The following is a 21,364-nucleotide window of genomic DNA, read 5'->3' on the forward strand; positions in this document are numbered from 1 at the left end:
CTAGACCGACTCTTTATAATGTTATTACAGAGACCCAACAGTTCCCACCATGAGCAAGACCTTTGGAGACAGTGGCAAGGAAAAACTTCCTTTTAAGAGACAGAAACCTCGAGCAGAACCAGACTCTAGGTGGGCGGTCATCTGCTTTGACCGGTTGGATTTGAGAGAGAGAGACATAGAGAGGGAGGGAGAAAGAGAGAGGGGGAGAGACAGACAGACAGACAGAAAGAGACAGAGAGAGAGATAGACGTAGAGACAGATAGACAGACCGACAGACAGACAGACAGACAGGCAGGCAGACAGACAGACAGGCAGAGATGTATGGCAGCACTAGCAGTAGAAATAGCAGCTATAATTATAATAATACTGGAAATATGACTGATAATAGTAGTTACAGCTGTAATACTAGCTGAGATTAATAATAGCAGCTTTAATAGTAACAGAACTACGACTAAACATAATAACTGTAGTGATGAGAGTCAGGCAGGCCCATGGCAGCAGCACCCAGGCGTACCAGGACCACGATCCACAGCAACCTGCGAGACGAGAAAGCACAAAGAAACTCTGGGGAAGAAATAAAGTTAGTAACATGCATTGGACTGTGATGAATGTGCAAAGATGAAGAGGGAGAGGAGGAAAGCTCAGTGCATCATGGGAAGTCTCCCCAGCAGTGTAGGCCTATAGCAGCATAACTAGGGGCTGGTCCAGGCAGGCCTGAGCCAGCCCTAACTATAAGCGTTATCAAAAAGCAAAGTTTTAAGCCTACTCTTAAAAGTAGAGAGTGTGTCTGCCTCCCGGACCCAAACTGGGAGCCGATTCCACAGGAGAGGAGCTTGATAGCTGAAGGCTCTGGCTCCTGTTCTGCTTTTGGAGACTCTAGGAACCACAAGCAACCCTGCATTCTTTTGCAAGCGTTTAGTCCATAAATATGATTCTTCCGTGTGTTTGTATTAGTTCAGCTGGTTAGATAGCTAGCTAAGCTGTTCTTGTTGTAACTAAACTGTTAAAGTTCTTCTTTTTTCCTGGCAATTATTAAGCATCTTCAGGTGCCTTACCACCACCCTGTTGAGGTTGAGTCTGTCTGATTTGTATGTTAGCCCGGGAAAACCAAGACATCCAATCATATTTGTGATCTGGCTAACTGAGAGGCACTGAGAGACAAAGTCTCCAGTGTATAGTGCAGGTCCAATGGGAGCCATGCTGAGACCAACACAGCATATTGACTCAATATCACACACCTGTCGGTTGGAAGGCACTCAGTGTGATGTGATACAGTATCTGTCTAAATCAAACCAAGTGGAAATGATAACCATAGAATCTTATAGAACCTTACAGTCTTGTTATTTATAGATCACTATCAACAAGTCTGAAGTCTTATACTTGACTTGTACAGGACTCAAGACAAATACTTAAATGCTGTGTTAATCATTGTTGTTATTGAGGAAATCTCCAGTGGTACATTCACTCCAGTGCTGTACAATTTTGAGGAACTTGTACTTTCATTCTTTTTATTCCACTACCTTTCTTTAATAACTAGGTCATAAAGTTACTACTTTACAGAGTTTACATAAAAACATATAAGCTTATAAAGTAAAATATTCTCAAATATTTCACAAAAAAGCAAAAGAAAAGTCCAGAACAATGAATATAAAATGGTGTAGCAGAACTTCCTACCCCATTAAGCATCTTATAGCCCCCGCAATAAACTGCTTGCTTACGCAATAATGCATCAGCATTAATCAGCCTAATAGTGTCATACATAATAATATATCAGTCACAGGCACCATTTTTCTGCAGGATCAGAACTTTTATTTTTAATACTTGACATACATTTTACTTAACCTTTTAATGGCCCCTAATATTAATTATTTTTAGCATTTCATATCATAGTTACTTTAGCTATTAATATATATCAATATCAATATCTTTCACACACACATTTGTCGCCATTAAAGTGAAATAAAATACTTTTTTTTCTTTTATGGACAAGAGCAGTGTAAGCAAGGGAAAGTGTAGAAAACCCGACAAATAAACATGATAAACATGAAACATTTCCCAAGATGAATAAATAAGTAGACTTTAGAATGAAGGACTTTCACTTGTAATGGAGATTCTTTACATTGTTGTACTCGTAATTTCACTTCAGTAAAGAATCTGAATACTTCTTTCCCCTTTAATATCTAAACAAAATATTTAATTCACACTCTGGACCACTGCTGTTAGAAAGTCACAGAGTCACCAAGCTTCCCATTTACGTCTCCCAGTTGGTGCACAAGATTTGACCTTTACTGTCCTGCTGTTGTAGCACACACAGTGTTCCCCTTATTTTGAAATTCATCCCAGCACTCTGAATTGTTAAAAGCATTCCACACACGAGAACAAGCCAATAAGACCACAGAACTCTTTAAGAGGTGCTTCTGCTGAGCAATTGGCTTCATAAACCCAGGCCTGAGCATTTATTTCATCCCATCGAGCACCGTGTAATCCCCGGTGTTACAATGCAAATGAAGAAAAAAATCACCAAAATATGAGGCGCGTGGGCTTTACCTGACAGCAGCAGGAAATAGCCTCCTCTCAGGCACTTTGTGCACAGTTAAGTGCTGTGTTGCATTAGTCACAGTGGTAACTGTCAGCAGGCACGATGCATTTCCATAAATCCACTGAAAGCTTTTGATTAATGTAATTGGCTCGGCTTCAGTCACTGCACTTTTATGAATTTATAATTGTATCAAGGGGACAGCTGCTGCTTGCCCCATTCCTTTACCCGCCTTTATCATGGGTGATTTAATGTAAACAGTTGTTTCTATAATGAGCTATTTAATTTGTTTTTTTGTGTAATAAACAATAGATCATTGGGAAGTAAAACAGGATTAAAAGCCAAAAGCCGAATTTAAAAAGAGTAGTTTGACATGTTGGGAAACACATTTGCTTTCTTGCTGAGAGTTCAATGAGAAGATTGATACCACTTGTGACATTATGCTAAATATGAAGGTGCAGTTGCAGCTGACTAGCTTAGCTTAGCATAAGCTCTGTTTAACCAAAGGAGATTCCAGGAAGTCGCTACACCTGTACAACCACATTTTTGTTTTTACACTTTGGTATTTGTATGGGTTAAACAAACAAGGCTAAGCTAAGTTTCATTTTTTACACTAAGCTAAGCTAATCAGCTGTTGTCTGTAGTTTTATATGTAGCGTACAGACATAAGACTGGTATCAATCTTCTCATTTAACTCCCTGCAAGAAAGCAAACAAGTGTACTTCCCAAAATGTCAAAGTATTCCTTTAAAATGAGGTGACCGTGGATATCAGGTATGAGCCTCGCTACAAGATGTTTTGCATGTTGTCGTCATGTGAAAAACATTTTTCACTTCAACTGAGGCATTCAATATAGCATTCAGATTCAAATTCAAAACCATTTTCAAACACTGTCACCAGGCTGACAAACAAAACAGGAGTTACAAAGCAATGACAGTTGAAATTTGCACCTTTGCAGTGCCACCACGTTAATTCCAGATGCTTCAGTTGTGTCACTGAGCATGCAGCAGTTTGTCTTCCTGACATCAGCCCCGCCATGCCTCCAGGGAGTTCCCTCTGTTATTTGTCACTACTATCTACACTGAGCCAAAACTGCTGCCAGTAAAGTTTTCAGTTGTTGTCAAACAGCAAATAGTTTTTCTTGATTTCCTTGAACAGTTGCAGCATAGCATTTGCCCTTCATTGCATGGAAATACATTGGACCTTGGTTGCATGGGTCTAAAGGGAGCAAGGGTGGGGGCGTAAATAGGTGAATTGGTGTCTTGATCCTCGTTGTGATCACTGGACCAGGACATCACATCTGGTGCCCATCTGCTACTTTAGGCTGAGAAACCTCTGGTGTGGCAGGTATGGGTTGCGGTCATATAGTCTTTTTAGCTCAGGAAGCTTCCTAACTGAGTGAAATGACCCGGAAGTATCTCAGCTGGTCGAATTTTCTAGATGTTAAGGAAAGGTGCTTCAGTGCTTCTCCTTTAGCATAGGGGATAATGCTGTCCCATAATGCTGTCCCCCAATTCCTTGCGGCAGCAACAGTTAAAGCGTCCACGGCAGACCCACGTCAATAACATCACAGAGTGAATGCAGTCAGATTCTTTTCCTTCACATCTTTCCTTGACCTCGATGGAAAACGTCCTAAATGTGTTTAGGACGTTTTTTTACTATTCAGCCGCGGCCCTGGACTGATGCAGCTCTCTGGCTTTGCAGCGATGCTCATGCTAATGCTGGTCTGTGCGTCAGTGATCAACTGACAGTATTGATGATGTGCATTGATTGTTGTGTATCTCTGGGTCAAGAGATGACAGGCTGCAGGACAAGGAAATCTGAAGCTACATCTTCTTATGGTGGTGAGATGTCATTTTGAAATGGAATAATTTTCCGACTGAGGACTGAACCAACACCAAGTGACACCAAAAGGATTAGAGAACATTGAAGAGGGTGTGTGAGACTCATCACTTCCTGTTATTAGCATTAGCCTCATCTGTACTTAGTGCAAATAAGCAAATAGTAATAATAAGAGCCTCACAGAGCGGCTAGCATGGCTGTACACTTGTCTGGCTGTACATTGCGAAGTTGTTACATCTGAAAATATGAACTTAGGACTTTGATTTGTATTCTGGTTAATGATTCCCTCTGAGACGCTCTGTTTGGCTGCAGACTTCCCGCAGGGTTGGATTCTTTATCACTCTGATGAATTTTACACAAATGGTGCCACTGTCAATTTAACGATCGACAGTTCATGGATGGTTACTGTATGTTTTTTTTTTTATCTTGCTGTAGGGCACAAAAGAGGCTCAGAAGATTACTATATGATTAATGTCTTGGTACTAAAGGGCTATACATTTTAAACAGATGAAGGCTTTTTCCAAACTCACTGGGAATTGATGGACACATCTGGTGAATGAGAATGTTTTGTATCACAGCCTGTCTATGGAAAAGACAATAAATAAATAAATGAATGAATGAATGCAGACAGAAATACTGGAATAAATACATTTTATATTCCTTACCCAGCACCAAAAATAACAATAAACATAACATAACAATAAACATTATTTTTTTAAATGATGTGGATTCATTTCACCCTCAGCATCAGGATTTATTGTACCTTCAAAATATGTCAATGAAGATGATTAGCTATTGGTAGCTGCATCTGACTCATGATTTGTTGATCTGTGACACATACCGTAGTCGGAGGAGTCCTAAGGCTACATGGCCGGACAACCAGGAAAGATGACCTGATGATGGCGCTATGGAAAAAGTCAAGGGATCACCAAAGTGATTTCAGCTCATCCTGACAGGGAAGTGAATGTCCGCACCAAATGTCATGGCGATCCACCCAAAACTTACAGGATTCATCTTCTGGGGACCATGAATGTCTGTGCAGAGAATTCATGGGCACGCATGCACTTTACAGCCTCCACATTTAGTGAGGCAGGTTATACTGCAGGTTGTTCAGGTTGTTGAGTGCAATCCTCCTGGACTGGACAGATTTGTGGATTATTCAGGGTGGAACCTCCATGATGTCAGAGGTGGAAAGGCTGGCTGGAGACTGATAAAAATGCCATCATTAGCCTGAGTTATCAGCAAATCTGAATATATATTGCTGTAACCCTCCTGGGTGGGAGGGTGTGTGTGTGTGTGTGTGTGTGTGTGTGTGTGTGTGTGTAGTGGAGAGAAGGGGGTGCTGGTGGTGGTGCTCCTGCCTGGTGATTATGTCCTCGAGGCGGTGATGCTGATGACAGTGAAGTGAAATGATAGTCCTCCAGTTAGTCTCTGGAGGGACGCCTCCCAGGATCCAAGACTCTGCTCAGCTCTCCACCACCTGCCTCAACTCTCTCTCTCACACACACACTCCAATCACACACACACACACACACACACTCACACACACACACTTTACTAGACAGAGAGAGCACACACAATCACTTACTCCTGGATATTAACACACTTGCACCAGCATTAATGCAAATGTAGATGCATGTACACACATTTGTAATACTAGTCTTGTGAGGAGTGTCATTGACTGCATGCCATTCTTCAGGCCTGGTCACTCCAGCATTCAGAACAGAGACATTTTGCAGCATAATCAGTTCATTCCAATGGATCAGTGGATTTGCTTGCTGGTTCAACTGTGCAAGTAACCAACAGCAGGCCATCTTGACAGCGCTGACCTTTGAGGGAACAGAGAGCGGGGGAGAGTCCAAAATTGAGGAAGCTATTGTAGCTAATTAGCTGTGTTGCACCATCAACTTTTCTTTAACAAATGGGGAATAGTTCGTTTCCTTAATATTTCTGTTTTTAGCGAACATTATATCCTATAAACGCAGACTAGAGCTGTCACAGCGGGTGACTAAAACTGCCCAGAACATCATTGGTACCCATCTACCGAGCATCAGTGATACGGGTGAGGTGAGGTGAGGTGCCTGTGTAGAGCCCGAAGGTTGCCAAGAGCAAACACACACCCCAGCCACAACCTGTTCAACCTCCTGCATCTGGCAGTCGATATAGAAGCAGCTTCTTTCCCCAGGCTGTGAGACTTATAGATTCATCTCCCTCACTCCATCAAAATGAATAGTTTTGTTCCGTTGTTTTGTTCCGTATTGTTTGTGTGTTTGTTCCATGTTGTTTGTGTGTGTGTAGCATTAAGGGACTACGAATGTAAATTTAGTTATACAACCCTGTGTTGTAAAATGACCATTAAACAAGCCTTTGAACCCCATGAAATAAATATATATGTATGCTGCAATGCGTGCAAGTAGTAAACACACACACATATATATACATACACAAGCTGTCCCTGAGCCTGATGGTGTGGGTCCGGATGCTCCGGATGCTCTGGACTTTCAACACCCTCTGTAAAGCCTTTCGGTCAGGACCTAGCCGGTCAGGACCCTCTCAATTGTGCTCCTGCAGAAGTTGCAGAGTATCCTGGAGTATCTTCTGTATTTGCAACGTGTTTTCTAAATGCTGCACGTGTCAAATTGATGACGGATGATGCTGTGCTGAGTTTCCTTGTGGGGAGGGACAAGGTCAGACCCTAGGCACCATATATCAACTCTGTACATATTCATTCAGTTGGCTGACTGAAATAACTTTGCAGTGCTGCACAACCTGCAAACAACCGGATACTGACCAAAGTTATTTTGACTCTGATTGGATTTTCATTCTATATTGTAAAAGCATTCAAATGCTCAATAATGTAATAACTGAATATTGACAGTAGTCTGTTTGAATCCAATGCCACTTATTAGCAGAGGAAATGCATATGTTTCTCTAAATCATCAAAATACTGGGGTATTCTTTTTTGCCATGTGGCTAAGCTCTGCCAAACACATATGACTTTACTATGAACCTTGATCTAAAACAATCACACATACTTGTTCTCCCAATAATCCCCACCTACTGAGTAAAGTGTTAAATATGGAATGCGGATGAAAAGGTGGGAAGACATGACAAGAAGCACAGATGGTGCTACGTGGAGGTTCTGGTTCCCCCGACAGACTTCAGACGTTTGCTCGCTGAATCTCTCTCCGCTGGTTTGGAAAATGACAGGAACCAGACGCAGTGCAGGGCTGAGGATCCCGCAGGCTGACAGCAGACTTGATTATTATAGCCTTTCATTAAAAATCATACCTTGGCCGTGGTTTATCCCTCATGTGATTGGAGGTCCTCCCTGACCACAACCAGTGGTTATTTCTGTATCATGTATCTGCCCATCATTCCAGTCCATAAAAACCTGCAATAAAACATCTGTCACCATGCTGTAATGAGCTGCTGGCTTTCACTGAGGCATTTACTGTCTCAAGGAGGTCTGAACTCGGCTTTAGAGGCTTTTCTATTCTGACAATGACACTATTCTAGGCGAAACACTGAATACTTTGGGGGAATAAATTGACCAAAGTTAGTCAGTAGTGTAAAGAAGCATACCACTGATTTGTGCATGTTTCAGCTAATTTCTATATCTTATCAATTTGGAAAAGTTACATAATAGTTAAGAGGGAACACAACGAAGACTTTTCAAATCGATCGGCTCTGAAAGGAATAGTTTGAGATGAGTAATATGCTTTGCGTTGAATTAGGAGGGAAGATCAATTCCACTCTCATGTCTGTATTGTAAATATGTAGCTAAAGCAAGCAGCCGGTTAGCTTAGCTTAGCATAAAAACAGGAGGTAACTGCTGGCCTGGCTCTATCCAAAGGTAAAAAAGCCACCTACCAACACCCCCTTAAGATAATAGACTAATTAACATGTTTTATGGCGGGTTGTGTGTTGGACCGTTTCTTGGCTGGGTGCAGTGACTTTGGAAAGAGCCAGGCGTGCTGTTTTACCCTGCTTCCACTCTTTATGTTAAGCTAAGCTAACTGTCTACCAACTCCACATTTCATGTACAGACACGAGAGTGCTGACGATCTTCTCATTGAACTCTCTGAAGCAAATAAGTGCATTCCCTAAACTATTGAACGACAGTATTCCTTCAATCAAGTATCCAGCTTCAAAAACAATGATTTGCATAATGCTGCGGGTGCAAAATACTAACACACGTTCAATGCATTTCATTTCTTTTGCCACAAAATTAGGTCACATTCACTACTGACTGACAATATTATCAATTTGGAACATTGACATTGGTGCTGACGTTATCTTGGTTTTTCAAATGGCATTCAGCATGAAACTGTTAAAAACAAGTACAAGATCAAATTGAACCTCTCAGTCTCACACATACACGACAGAGAGTCTCTTGGTATTAAACCTGACAGGATGTTCAGGCCCATGAAGGCAGCTCAGCTGTGGTTTATTATGCATGCAGTGTGCTCTGTCTGAAGATCCAGTGTAGTACACGACATGTTTTTATCTGACACTAGCAACACACTCAGCCTCTGCTGTTTTTCGCCTGTTTAATCACACACACACACACACACACACACACACACACACACACACACACACACACACACACTGCTTCTTCCTCCTCGACCTCCTCTCTCATCTCTGGCACCCGTCCTGCAGGTCAGGATTCACAAAGACAGAGAGTGAGCTGTGGCAGACACATCTACAAAGTAAATTGTTTTTTGGTCTGAGGCTGTACGGCACTTTCTGTGCCAGATGCTTGTTTCCATCCCTGAGTCACAACTGTTTGATCTGGAGAAAAAAAAAGAAAAGAAAAATCCACATACTCCCTTGCACACCTTTTGTCACTTGAAATGAACACGCACAGCTCGATGTGGTGGATTGTGAATCAATACTTTTTCTTTAATAGAAGACATTAAATTTGATACCCCAGAGCACAGCTAAAGACACCCACAGTACAGTAAATGTGACTCCACGAATGGCAGGTAACAATGGAGGCAGTAACAGGTACACAGTCACCTCAGAGCAGTACTCACATTGAAAAGATACACAAGATTAAGTTTTTTTTAATTTCAAATAGCAAAAGCATGATTGAAATGTTGGAGAAACAAAGACGTTTAAAATGCCGTCTCAACCTAAAACTCTTTCAGGAACAAGTTAGCGTGATAGAAACAAGCAAAACATCAAGTACACAGTATAGAAGTCAGACTGGCATACATGGCTGTGTCTGAAAAACACCGGATGACTACTTGGTGTATTTTTCAGATTTATATCTCTTATCCATGTACAGTACTGTATCACATGTAAGATCAGAAATGTATTTTATATATTTACATACTGCGCAGTATCAGTCAGCTCTGTACTCCATGAAACACTGACTGTGAGGTTGAAGTGCTGACTTTCAGCTTTGAGGGTATTAGAGGGATTTTTAAAAAAAAGGCTTGTGGGAACAGTAGAATTGTAGCCCTATACCCTTGGGGGATATGCATTCAAAGGGCTACAAATTCTGCACGGTTGATTAGATGTGAATGTAATCACCTTCAAATTAAAGCTGTGAGTCAGCATTTTTAAAAGGATAAGGCTGTGGTATATATATATTTTTTCTGAACAAATGTGGAAAAGACCAAAATCAACAATGCAGCAATGCTTCTTGCAATCCTTTTAGATTTTCGTAACCTGTCTGGAGCACTCAGTCTGCCCTGATCCTGTTTGTTCCGGCTGAAGATGGAAACTTTTAAATTCTGATCAAGTTTACTGAGAAAGGTTGAGTCATTTACTAAAACAGCTGGGCATTGTGTTTTTTCGCCAATGTTACAAGTAAGTAGTGCATTTGTTGGGGACTATAATCAACTGTGCTAGTTAGTATTTCCATAAGCAGGATGGTGTATGAGGAAATTATTCAAAATAAACCAGAGTGCGGTGCTCCATTTTGGCCATAGAAGAATTACAGTGCGCATGCTCTATGACTGTCACTTTCGGTTCTCTCGTCTCAAGTTCAGTGGCTTTTTTGAATGGGTTTTTAGTTAGATGCCTGAAATAAAGTCTGTGGTTAACACAAGCTTAAGAGATTTTCATGTTTTGTTCTACGACATAAAATACGTCAGTAGATACCCCACTCGTGAATTTTGAAGCTTTCACGTGCCTTAAAAAAGGCGGTTGTGTTCATTTGTGAAGATTATCTTGCTGAACAAAACGTGTAAGTATCACAAACGTTTGTTTACCACAGAGTTCATTTTCTGCAATAGTCCAAAATCCAAAGGAAAAATCCCATTGGCTTTTAGTCGAGGGAACCAGGGTGATGCTAACTTCGTCATCCGTGCACACTGTAAAAATATCGAAAGAAAAATTGTTACAAGCGAGAATGAGGTGGAGGCACTTGGACAGTTGGTTGTTTGTGGACTTACAGAAATAACAACTCTTGAATCAGCATTGTCTTGGACATTCGTGAAAGCTCCTGGCAACCGCGACTGCAGCTTCTGTGCCAACTGAAAATGGTGTCCGTGGGACAGATATGTCACTCGGCACCAATTGTTAGCGCAACACCCCACACTCACAAGAAATCCGGTAACATGATTTCAGGCTGAATGAACGACATAAAATGTCAATTCAGTCAGACTAAGGACCTTTAACTTCAAATGCACAGGAGTACAGAGCCAAAACAAGACTGTCGGATATTTACTTTAACTCTCAACCTTCTGATTAAATTTAGGACATGAATGACAATAAAGCGTCTATGTTTCAGCCCTGTGATTGACTGGCTCACCCTGCCTAGGACAAAATGTCTTTGTGGCAGGTTCAGTAAAAGTAGTGATATATTTAGTTTCCAGACACAGCGAACAGCATGGTGACAGAGAGGTATTTGTACTGGAACAGGCACCAGTACTGAAGGAGGATGTCTCTTCATGGCACAGAGTTGGCATCTTTCCCCAGAGTCCAATCACTCTTTAATACAATCTTTCCATGGATTCATTAAATCTACAACACAGATACAGATCATTCTATGTCATGGTTCGAGGTGAGCCCTCTTTTCATAATCGAAACGTCACATTCAAAAAGTACAGTAGACTCACAAAAGAGAGCACTGGAAAGATTGGCATTTGTGCAAGATGAAGAAAACCAGAGAGTTACAGAGTATTTTCACAAAGCAACAATACTGAGCCTAACTGCACCGACGCACATCTTCACATTGATTATATATTGCAGAGGCTGTTCCTCAGTGCAGTTTATGTTTGCTGTGTTTTTGACCCTCACAACTGAGAGACTTTCTCTTTATATGCTGACGGGCATGGTGTCATTTACTATGGGTGACGCGTCGTGTGTATGTGTCCACATTCTCATAAACGACATAAAGTTTAGTCAAGGAAGTGCACTATAAGTGATGCATCGGTGGAGGTAAGGACGTTGAAGGACTATGCTATGTTGTGTGTGGCACTCTCAAAACGACTTAGGTCACTGTAGCACATAAGTGCACCAATCAGTTCCGACTTTCACACACACACGCACTTCGTCACTGATGTGGCAATCTTTATATTTCCACCCCATTTAATGACCTGCAAGCACAAACGTGTGTGTGTGTGTGTGTGTGTGTGTGTGTGTGTGTGTGTGAGGTGTGCTTCGGCGTGTGTTCGGCTGGTTGCCCTCTCCACTTCTCTGCTGTAATTAGCATGAATGGAGAGCGAGGGACGGATGGAAACACAGGAAGAGATGGTGCTGATGAGGCTATTCACCCCGCTGTGTAGCCTGCGTGGCACCTCTCCTCAGCAACAGGCTGCCATCTTTTGTCTCCATCGCTACAGCTCTCATCAGCGACAGCTGTGTGTGTGTGTGTGTGTGTGTGTGTGTGTGTGTGTGAGAGAGAGAGAGAGAGAGAGAGCCTGCCGTACGCTCATTTAAGGAGCACTCGACGCACAAAGTTGATTACACATTCATTAAAGCCCCAGCCTCTCGTTCACCCGCTCCACTTGACCCGTCCAAGTGATGGGCGGACGAGGGAACATACTCTGCATTCAGGACGCAGGGTCTGGATTACTTCCTGGCTTGCTCGGTTGTGATTAGGGTACCACGGCCACATTAAAATTAAATAAATAAAAAGATTCTGAGACAATAAGATGGGATTTCGACGTGCGTTTTCAAAGTGCTCACCCCACTTCTACATCCGTCTCACAGGCTCAGGCAGCTGATGCTACATTATTATGGATATGTTGTGTAAAATGAGGCCTGTCATTTGCTCCTATAATTACATCTGATGGTCTTGGTTGGGATTCAAATTCAATATGATTGTTTAACCTCGCACAGACAAATCACATCAAGGTTCATTTCGCTTTGATGAGGTCGGTTGAACCCTGTTTGTGTGGCTGAGTCACATTCAGGTTGAAAAGAAACTGTTGCTATACACTGACAGTAAACACGCACACAAATTTTACTATCCTTGGGGGGGGGGGCCTTCCATCAATTACAGCACCGAAGGCCTAAACTTAATTCTAACCTCTCTGTTACTCTGGTGAAGGCCCAGTGAGAAATCCAAACTTTAAATCACTTTATGAACCTGTGGAGATCATTTCTGCACATTTCGTCCCTCCTACAAGGGATCCAAGACTAATCTAAGAAGTCACCACACGATTACTGGGGCAAGAAATAAAAAAAAAGTTATACTACATAAAATTTGATGTTAATATTTGATTTTTTTTCTTTTGACGCTATAGTTTTACGTCCTCAGGCTTCTAAAAACAATTCCACTGAAACAGTCTGAGACCATGGCCACGAAGTGCGGCCAGTGAGCGAACAGGTGCGCTCAGTGCTGTGGCCGGCTGTAATTAGCTGTGGGGTTGTGCGCTAAAACAAAGCTCAGCTGGATTCATGGCAGTCGGCATGTATGAGGTAAAAGCTCAACCACAAACAAACTAATTTGCACTCTCGCACACACTCACTGCACGAGCTAATTTACTTGCAGGAGTACATGCAGACAAGGAACATTTTCCTACCCAGCTCACTGACTCCAGGCATCAAGTCTTGTCCATATTGTAATCAGATAACTATGTTGTAATGACATCAACCGCAATGCGCTCGTTCTCTCCCGGCTCACTCCATTTAGGACTCTGTGGCCAAACCAGTCCAGCAGATGGTCATTTAGTTATACAATAGTTATTTAAGCTGATTTGCATCTTGGAATGCTTCTGCTCAAAAAACTAAAGAAAGGAGTGATAGTGTGTCATTGCTGTTGCCAGGAGAAGCTACAAGTTAATTTACTTTTCATGCGTTTAAATAAACTAGACTGGATTTTGGATATTTGTAAACTTAAAGGCCCAAAAAAGCTTTTTTTTAAATGACTTACTGTGACTGCTGGGGTGCTACATGAACCCATCTTCTGCCAAACTTAGAACAGATTCCTGTATTTTCCTCTCTTTGTGCTCTTTGCTTCATAAGCGTACAGAGATGAGAGGGGAAAAAGGAGAGAGGCCAGAGGAAAATAACAGAAAGAACTGGAGTGTGTGTGTTCACTGAACTGAACACACACACACGGGCACACTCCCACACACACGGCCGCTGCGCTTGATGCCGGCTAGCTGTTGCAGCTAAACGTACAATTAGTACGCAATTGGCTTTGCTTTTCGTCTTAACACACCGACAATATTTTACATATATTTAAATATTTCATTTTTTAATGTCTTTAACCTTAAAGGATCTGCTTTCCCTGTACTCCATACACTGAAAGTTTGTTAGAACCTGGCTATATCACTTACAGTAATATATATTTGGTTTTATTTTGAAATAAATAAATTCATGAATATTTAGGGCATAACCACCATCCTATCAAACCCTACCAAATTATAATTTGAGTAAAAGTTCTTCTTTAAATCTTCTCACTATCACTCAACACAGTGTTTGTTAATGTCACAGCGTCAGAGATCTATGAGTTTGAGGTTCTCAGCACTGACATTAATCTCCCAGCAGCTCTGTAGGACAATATTACTTTTACATTCTAGCCTCTCCTCATTGTGTGAAATGTCAGCTATGGTGATGACAGGGCGGGTTTTTTTTTTCCTATGCTGTCTAAATGTTGCACGTTTCCACGTCACCGAGACAAAGTTCTGTTAGCTTTGTACTTGAATAAAGCGATGTGATATTGATTGTCTTTGTGATTCCAATAAAGTCATGCTGCTTCACGTCTGCTCCTCAGTTTCATGTCAGCTGACAGTGGAATTTATAACAACGGCGTTTGTGCACTAAGAATAGACCAGGAGTCAGGAGGGGAGCTGTAGGGCGTGTGTGTGTGTGTGTGTGTGTGTGGAATGGTGGGCGTCAACAGGTGATCACTCTCTGCATGTGAGTGCCAGTGTTGTGTATGTACACTGCAAAGAATATCCACCTTCAAACAGGATTTAACCAAGAAGTGAGTCATGTGTTTCACAACATTTATCTCTTATGTGATAACATTGATTTCCAATGCAACGCAAGTGGGAATTGTCAAAATCTGTTTCTCTTGTCTCAAGAAAAACAGGATTTTCAGACTTTAATGCTTCACCAAGACTCATTAAAATGGGTCGAGTCTTTTTTTTTGTGTATGGTGTGTGCTTCACTGCTTGGCAGATGCGTGTGGTTAAAGCCTGTGTTTGTTCTGTACACAGCAAATATGTAAATCTTGAGGATTTACTTATTAAGCTCCCTCCAGGATATTTGTAGTAAAATATGCTGGCTTTCATTCATTTAATAAACTCGACTTCCTTTAAGTAATTACGCCCCCCCCCCCCACAAAAAAAAAAAAAACAGTGCATGAAATCTTCCAACTGAAACTATTTGCCACTGTTGACAGGCTTAATATGTTTTCACTATAGCCCCATGCAAAGCTTGTCATTTTCTACAGTGGTTATATGTTTCTGTGTGTACGTATGTGTGTATGTTTACCACTGCAGGAGGTTAAGACAGTTTGTCCCAGTGGGCCTCCGTAGCCCCTGTTACCTAACCCTCCTTTTCCTGGACCCTGGCAGAGTGAGCTGTGTCTCTGCTCCCCTCTCCCTTTTACAGACATTATGCTGCGCAGCAAGGCACATCGCTGCACATTGGAGAGAGCTGCAGCTAACAGGCTGCCTGTGTGACTACCAAGCCCTTTAAACCTGATATTAACATGCATCTCGTGTGAATGGATTACATTTGGATGGAGCGAATTTGGAGATACATTAGTCAGGTATAAATGTAATCCAGCCAAAGACATTAAAACACGGGGTGCATGTTACTGCCAGGTGGAAGGGCAGAGCAGCGAATGAGAGTTAGACAAATATTTCACAGTTTTGAAAGTGGTGCCGTGCATTTAGATCACGTCCCAGTGTCATGTGTCTGATAAAGGTGGAGCGGGTTACACAGACAGGTAGCTGGGGGGGGGACACTTATTGATGTGAAAGTGCGTTGACTCTGTAGGAAACTGGAACGTTGCATCTGCTGTCCACTGCAGATTGATGTCTGAGCTACACACCAGCGTTGTTTGAGGTCTCACATTGGGCAGTCTGGGTTTTAGTCAGTTTTCACTTGAGGTTCGCTGTTGCCTCTTCAGCATCTGAAGCACCTCTCAGAGTTTCAGAGATGATGCTGCCAGCTGTTGAAGTCGGTGTTTAGCCAGATGAAAGACACTGCCAGCGTTTCAGGTGATTTGCCAGAACTTTTCAGCAACACCTGCAGGGGATTCCTTGGAGCACTCCTTCAGGCACTCGTCTTGCACATTGGGTTGCTCAGGAAGTCCTGCTCGGTGAGAGAGAGAGAGAGAGAGAGTTGGCATTCTGATGAGCTCGCGCACATGCAGGTGCGTGCATGCTCACACTCACACATGCAAAGTTCAAAGTTTATGCTTTGTTGTTTTTCTTCTCCGTCACCTCTTCTGGGAGAGCCTTTCAGCTGGAACCACACATCTGCCTCTGTTTTCAATCTTCTGGTGAGAGAGAGCTCCTGTGAAAACCAGGTTTCCTCCGCTAGAGGCGTTGAGAGCCTTCTGAAAACCTTGAGGTCTCCAAACAATGTATCTTTGCGGAGAACACCCTTGTTAAAAAAACGTGGAGCCTCTGTGTTCAAAGCATGCTGGTCTCGTGTTATAGCTCCGCTCTAAAATAGACTGTGTGAAGTCACACAGCTCGTGTGATTGCGGATGTGTGAACCTTCCGCGTGCGCTGAGAGAAGGCTGGCGTGACGAGCAGAGGCTGTGAAGATCGGAGACGCTTGTGTCTGCCTCAGTTTAGCATTCGAACTGGAATGTGCTCATGTTGTCGAAGCAAGCGTCATCGCGTTTGACACTGAGCAAACCTTTTGGACGGGAGTTGATCGTTAGCTGTGAACAGCTTGAGTGCTTTGTACAAGGACTTAGTCTCACTTGCGAATGACCTGACATGATGTTCCAGCGAACACACTGGAAATGTATTCATCAAAAACTCAGACACAGTCACTGGCAGACAAACTCACACATTCGCGCTGTACTTTTGCAGGAATACGCGCAGGCAAAAGCAGCGACATGAACAGTCCACTCACTCGCTCTCCCTGCTGTCCGGCAAAAGGCCACCTGTGCTTGAGGTCTATTCCTGCAGGTTGTTACTGGAGTAGAAGCTGGACGTCTCCGATACTGTTTTAGAGACGCTCCGGGACGATGACCCATTCGAGGTGAGGTCCAGGGAGGAGCTATGCGGTCTGGCCCCGATGGCAGCCCCACCGGGCCCTGGACCCGCCGTCGCCTTGACCTTGGCCTGCTCCATTTCGTCCCCAGCCTGGAGAACAGTGGACACGGTGGTCTCCATCCGGCTGGCCTTGTAAACGCTGGTCTGGGTCTGAAGGTAGCGAGTGGACTTGAGTTCCAGGCCTTCGTAAGAGCCCCGAGGGACGCAGGGGCAGCAGCGGAAGGCTTGTTTGAAACCAGCACGAAATCTGTGCAAGAAAAGCACAGATTAGTCTCACTGTCATATGGACATTTGTGTTTACAGCTTGTTACGCTGTGATCAATGAATGCAGGTTTAAAGGATACAACCGGTGCAATCGTTATCTTATTGTATTATACCTCAAATAAGAAAGCCCATGATATTAACTCTTCATTCTCTGTTCAAAGTAGTTCTAAAGAGAATACGACATCATGGGCCTCTACAACCGCAACACGGTCTGTCAACGGCATGTGACGGATGAAGATCACAGACGAGGCCAGGTGTATGGATATACCAACCGTATGCTTCTTTTATAGACTAGCCTGTGATCGAAAACAGATAACAGAATCCACAGTAATATCTGAAAGTAAACGGCACAGTTGTCGGTGCAGTTAGATGGTCATGCAATGCAGTTTGCAGAAACCCCAGATAAATACATAACCACGACAGTGATCCTGAACCAAATCAGTATTTACATATTCAGCTGCATCAGCAACAACATTTTTTCTCCCACTTCACACTATCAAAAGCAGCAAACTTGGAAATCTTCCTAATCCGACAACACCGTTTGCTGTATCCTACAGCTTGATGTAGAACCAGAGAAACCGACAATTTAACAGAAGACCGGCTGATACAGTGTTTGCATTCTGACTGTATTGCACTGTTCAGAGGCTAATAGAGATGGAATGTAGAAACAGAAACAGGCAAAGAGAAAAGACGGCGCTTGTAAAACAGATGCATTCCAACGTTAATTAGCATTAAATGTTGCATGTGACATTTACTGATGACCTTTATTGAGAGGCACTTTTAAATGTTGCATAGAAATGATGATAACCACAGAAGGAAGAGACGACAGAAATAAGAATTGTGCGGATGAGATGCAGGCATCATAAGAGGCTGGCACCTGAATGGAAACCTCAGTAAACACACACACACACACACACACACAAATACATACAAAGCCCAGGCAGGGAGACAAGTGGAGAAGGAAGGAAAAGGGAAAATGTCAATGGCCGAGAGCAGGACAGAGACGGGAAGGGATTGATGGAAAATGAGAGAGGAGAGGGCCATCATCGGTCACGCATTTGAATTTAAATCGGCTGAGCTGATAGAGACAAAAGCCGGTCGATATCCTGTAAAGAATGATGACTAAGCCTCAGTTCACTGCCGTCCAGCCCACATATTTTTCATTTTTAGGACTTAATGAATTTCAGAGGTGAAAACGCCCGAGTGTGAAATCTCATTTCTCCGACAGCACACAGACAATTAACAGGTGGCCGCAATGGAGGACAACGGGCAACAAAAGGCAACAAGCAGAGCTGACCATCTGCCTTCATTTTGCCAGACAACGATCTTTAAATGGAAGTAATTGACGGGCAGAAGGCCACAGTTTTGAGTTTTGAATTGTTGATGTTCACGGTGGGATTCAGCCGGTTTCGGGGACGGGCTTTAAAGTTTGTTCCAACTTCAGTCCAAGTGTGGAAGTGAGCATAAGCAGCTTCTCTGCTGTGGTGGCTGAGTTTCCACAACTGCTTGTCACCAAGGCAGCAGTGGAGGATATTGGGGATACTGCCATGTGTTGACTGTGTGTGTGTGTGTGTGTGTGTGTCATTGTCTGAAGCCCTGAAGGACAATATGATTGCTGGTAACCAAGAAAAAAACATCTTTCCCCCCCTGAAGAGTTGTCATATTTTCCTTAAAAAAAAAAAGTGGAGATATACTTGTTACTTTCTCATTGGACGTCTACATTTTTTTGTACTTGGAAGTTGTCTTTTCGGAATGTTTTAAATGTACGCGAAGATGGATTCACCAATCAGGGGTCTATATTGGACTTGTAATGGATAAATGATGAGATGATTCACTTCATGAAGTTATGAATAGTGTAATGAAACACTTCACCAAGGCAGGAAATTAGAACTGATACTTGTGAAATGATTTATGACTGTACATTCTCCAGTAAAGAACTGGTCTCAAATACCATCCACCACAACAACATGAATAAAAACCATCAGTGTACACCAACAACACAACAACAACACTGTCGCCATTCAATAATTCATTTAAGTGCTTGTACTTCGCCGCTATTTCCTTCAGTGTAAAGCTGCTGTCATGACACTTCCTGCACAGGATTCCCATGAAAAGCATTTGCACAACTCTTCAGGTACAAGTACACCACGCTTTATTCACCACACTCTTGCTGCATCATCAGGGTGGTGCCTTAGGAATTAGAAACGGGTTATCCATGAGTATGAAGAGATGGATTTAAAGAGTTAGTTTCTTTGTATTAGAAAACGGAGATTCCTTGAAATACAGTATTTTGAAAAGTTGGTTGTAATGTTGTGTTAAGCTTTGTATTAATAGACATTAATATTCCTATGGCGATCTATAAGTCACATGACAGAGTGATGGACTGTATATAAAGGAAATCGAGAGAAAAAAGCACAGCTCGCTAGTTGGTTTGGGGGGCATTTTAGCTGTCATTACAGACAGTAGAGTAATGATAGTCAATTAGGGAGTGAGAGATTCAACACAGACCCCTGGTCCGACTCCAACCTGAGATGTTGTGGTTCATGGTTGCCGTCTCCACCCCTGAGCTATGGTAGCGGCCCACAGTTTGCTAGTTTTCTCCATCTCTCCATTAGCAAAGAGAAAACCAAACAGCTAAGCTTACTGATAGGGCAACGGGGCTTGCAATTGGTCAGATAGGCAGTGCATTGTGGGGAAAGCTCCCCGCTCTAGTACAACGCACAGATTGTTGGGCTCATAAATTGTGAAGTCTGAATTCGAACAGGTCTTTAAAGACTGAATACCTTTCCATGTTTGAATGGAAATTCCAGTTTTGAATAAAGAGTGACAGCCCTATGGTGTAAAGGAGAAGAGTTGTGTGGTTTGTGTTAATTTCGATGAACACTGAAGGTCATACTGGTCTCATTTTCAAGTGTCCAATTAACAGGCTACCAGGATAGAGAGGCCTTATGCCCTTACAGCCACTGGAACGCTTCATCTGTGTTGAGTTCTATTGACAGCAGCTCAACACCGAACATAGTAAATGAATGAATTTTAGTGACAACAGCATTTCTGTTAAAACAACACAGTAGCGATTACGGAACAATGATGCTTTTGTTAAATGTACTAATTAAAGTTGGAGCAGATCATATAATCATCATCAATATAATGTCGGTCTCTAATATAAGCCTGGTTCTCTCCGCAGTTAAGGTAAATATTTGAGAATTTACAGTAAATGAGTAATACAACATTACATTTGTGTGTGTGTGTGTGTCAGTGCTGACTAACCTGTCATTGAGGCAGCAGTAGATGATAGGGTTGTACATGGTGGAGCTCATAGCCAGCCACATGATGGCAAGATAAACCTGCTGGATGAACCTTTCCTCAAACATGTCGGGAAAGAACTGGTGCAGCAGGAAGTAGACGTGGAAGGGCAGCCAGCAGATGGCAAACGTACACACCACCACGATCATCATCTTCACCACCTATTGGACACATGACAGCACCATTTTGTATTCACTTGTACTGTTTTGCTTCCCCCCTCCAGTGGCCATGTACTTTTCAGACTAGATCAGAAATGCTGAAGGGACAGGGAATGACACATCTTTATTTCTTTAGTGTTGCAAAAGAAGCCTTCATGCTGCAAGAAATATTACAGATTTTTGTTTATTGTTGTGAAGACTGGCTCAAAAAACGAGTCACTCAAATAACCAGGATAAACACCTAGTGGGCATCTGCAAGCAGCCAGCACAGCAGCCAAAAGGGGGGGGGGGGGGCAGACATCTCAGTACAACGAACCTGACATAAATAGTTAAACAGTATACTTGCCCCATAAATAATATATAATACATGTAAAAACCTGTCCAGGAAAGCCATCAATCACAACAATGTCACAGCAGGTATCTTCCGTTTCCTGCTTCTTCTTTTTTTTTTTTGTGTGGATGTTTTGATGATGATACATGCTGCACTGCATTGACTGTCTCCCTCTGAGGACTCAGCATTCACCTCCTCTTTCCTTTCACAAGCCTCTCTGTGGGCTAAACAAGTGGCAACAAATCTGTCCGTCCAGAAAAGGCTCATCTGCTTTG

General features: G+C 42.6%; 1 protein-coding gene across 1 annotated transcript in view; it reads right to left on the reverse strand.

Annotated features, from left to right (window-relative positions):
* Positions 1 to 16,934: 16,934 nt before the first annotated feature.
* tacr1a (tachykinin receptor 1a) overlaps positions 16,935 to 21,364 on the reverse strand; it is a 44,752-nt gene continuing 40,322 nt past the window's right edge. Inside the window, exons 4-5 of the mRNA XM_070904087.1 lie at positions 20,565 to 20,761; positions 16,935 to 17,280 (exon numbers count right to left, since the gene is read on the reverse strand). Of these exons, the coding sequence (XP_070760188.1) occupies positions 16,935 to 17,280; positions 20,565 to 20,761 (543 nt within the window). The remainder of the gene's footprint in view (positions 17,281 to 20,564; positions 20,762 to 21,364) is intronic.

The sequence above is a fragment of the Enoplosus armatus genome, chromosome 4, assembly GCF_043641665.1.
Source record: "Enoplosus armatus isolate fEnoArm2 chromosome 4, fEnoArm2.hap1, whole genome shotgun sequence".
NCBI lineage: Eukaryota > Metazoa > Chordata > Actinopteri > Centrarchiformes > Enoplosidae > Enoplosus > Enoplosus armatus.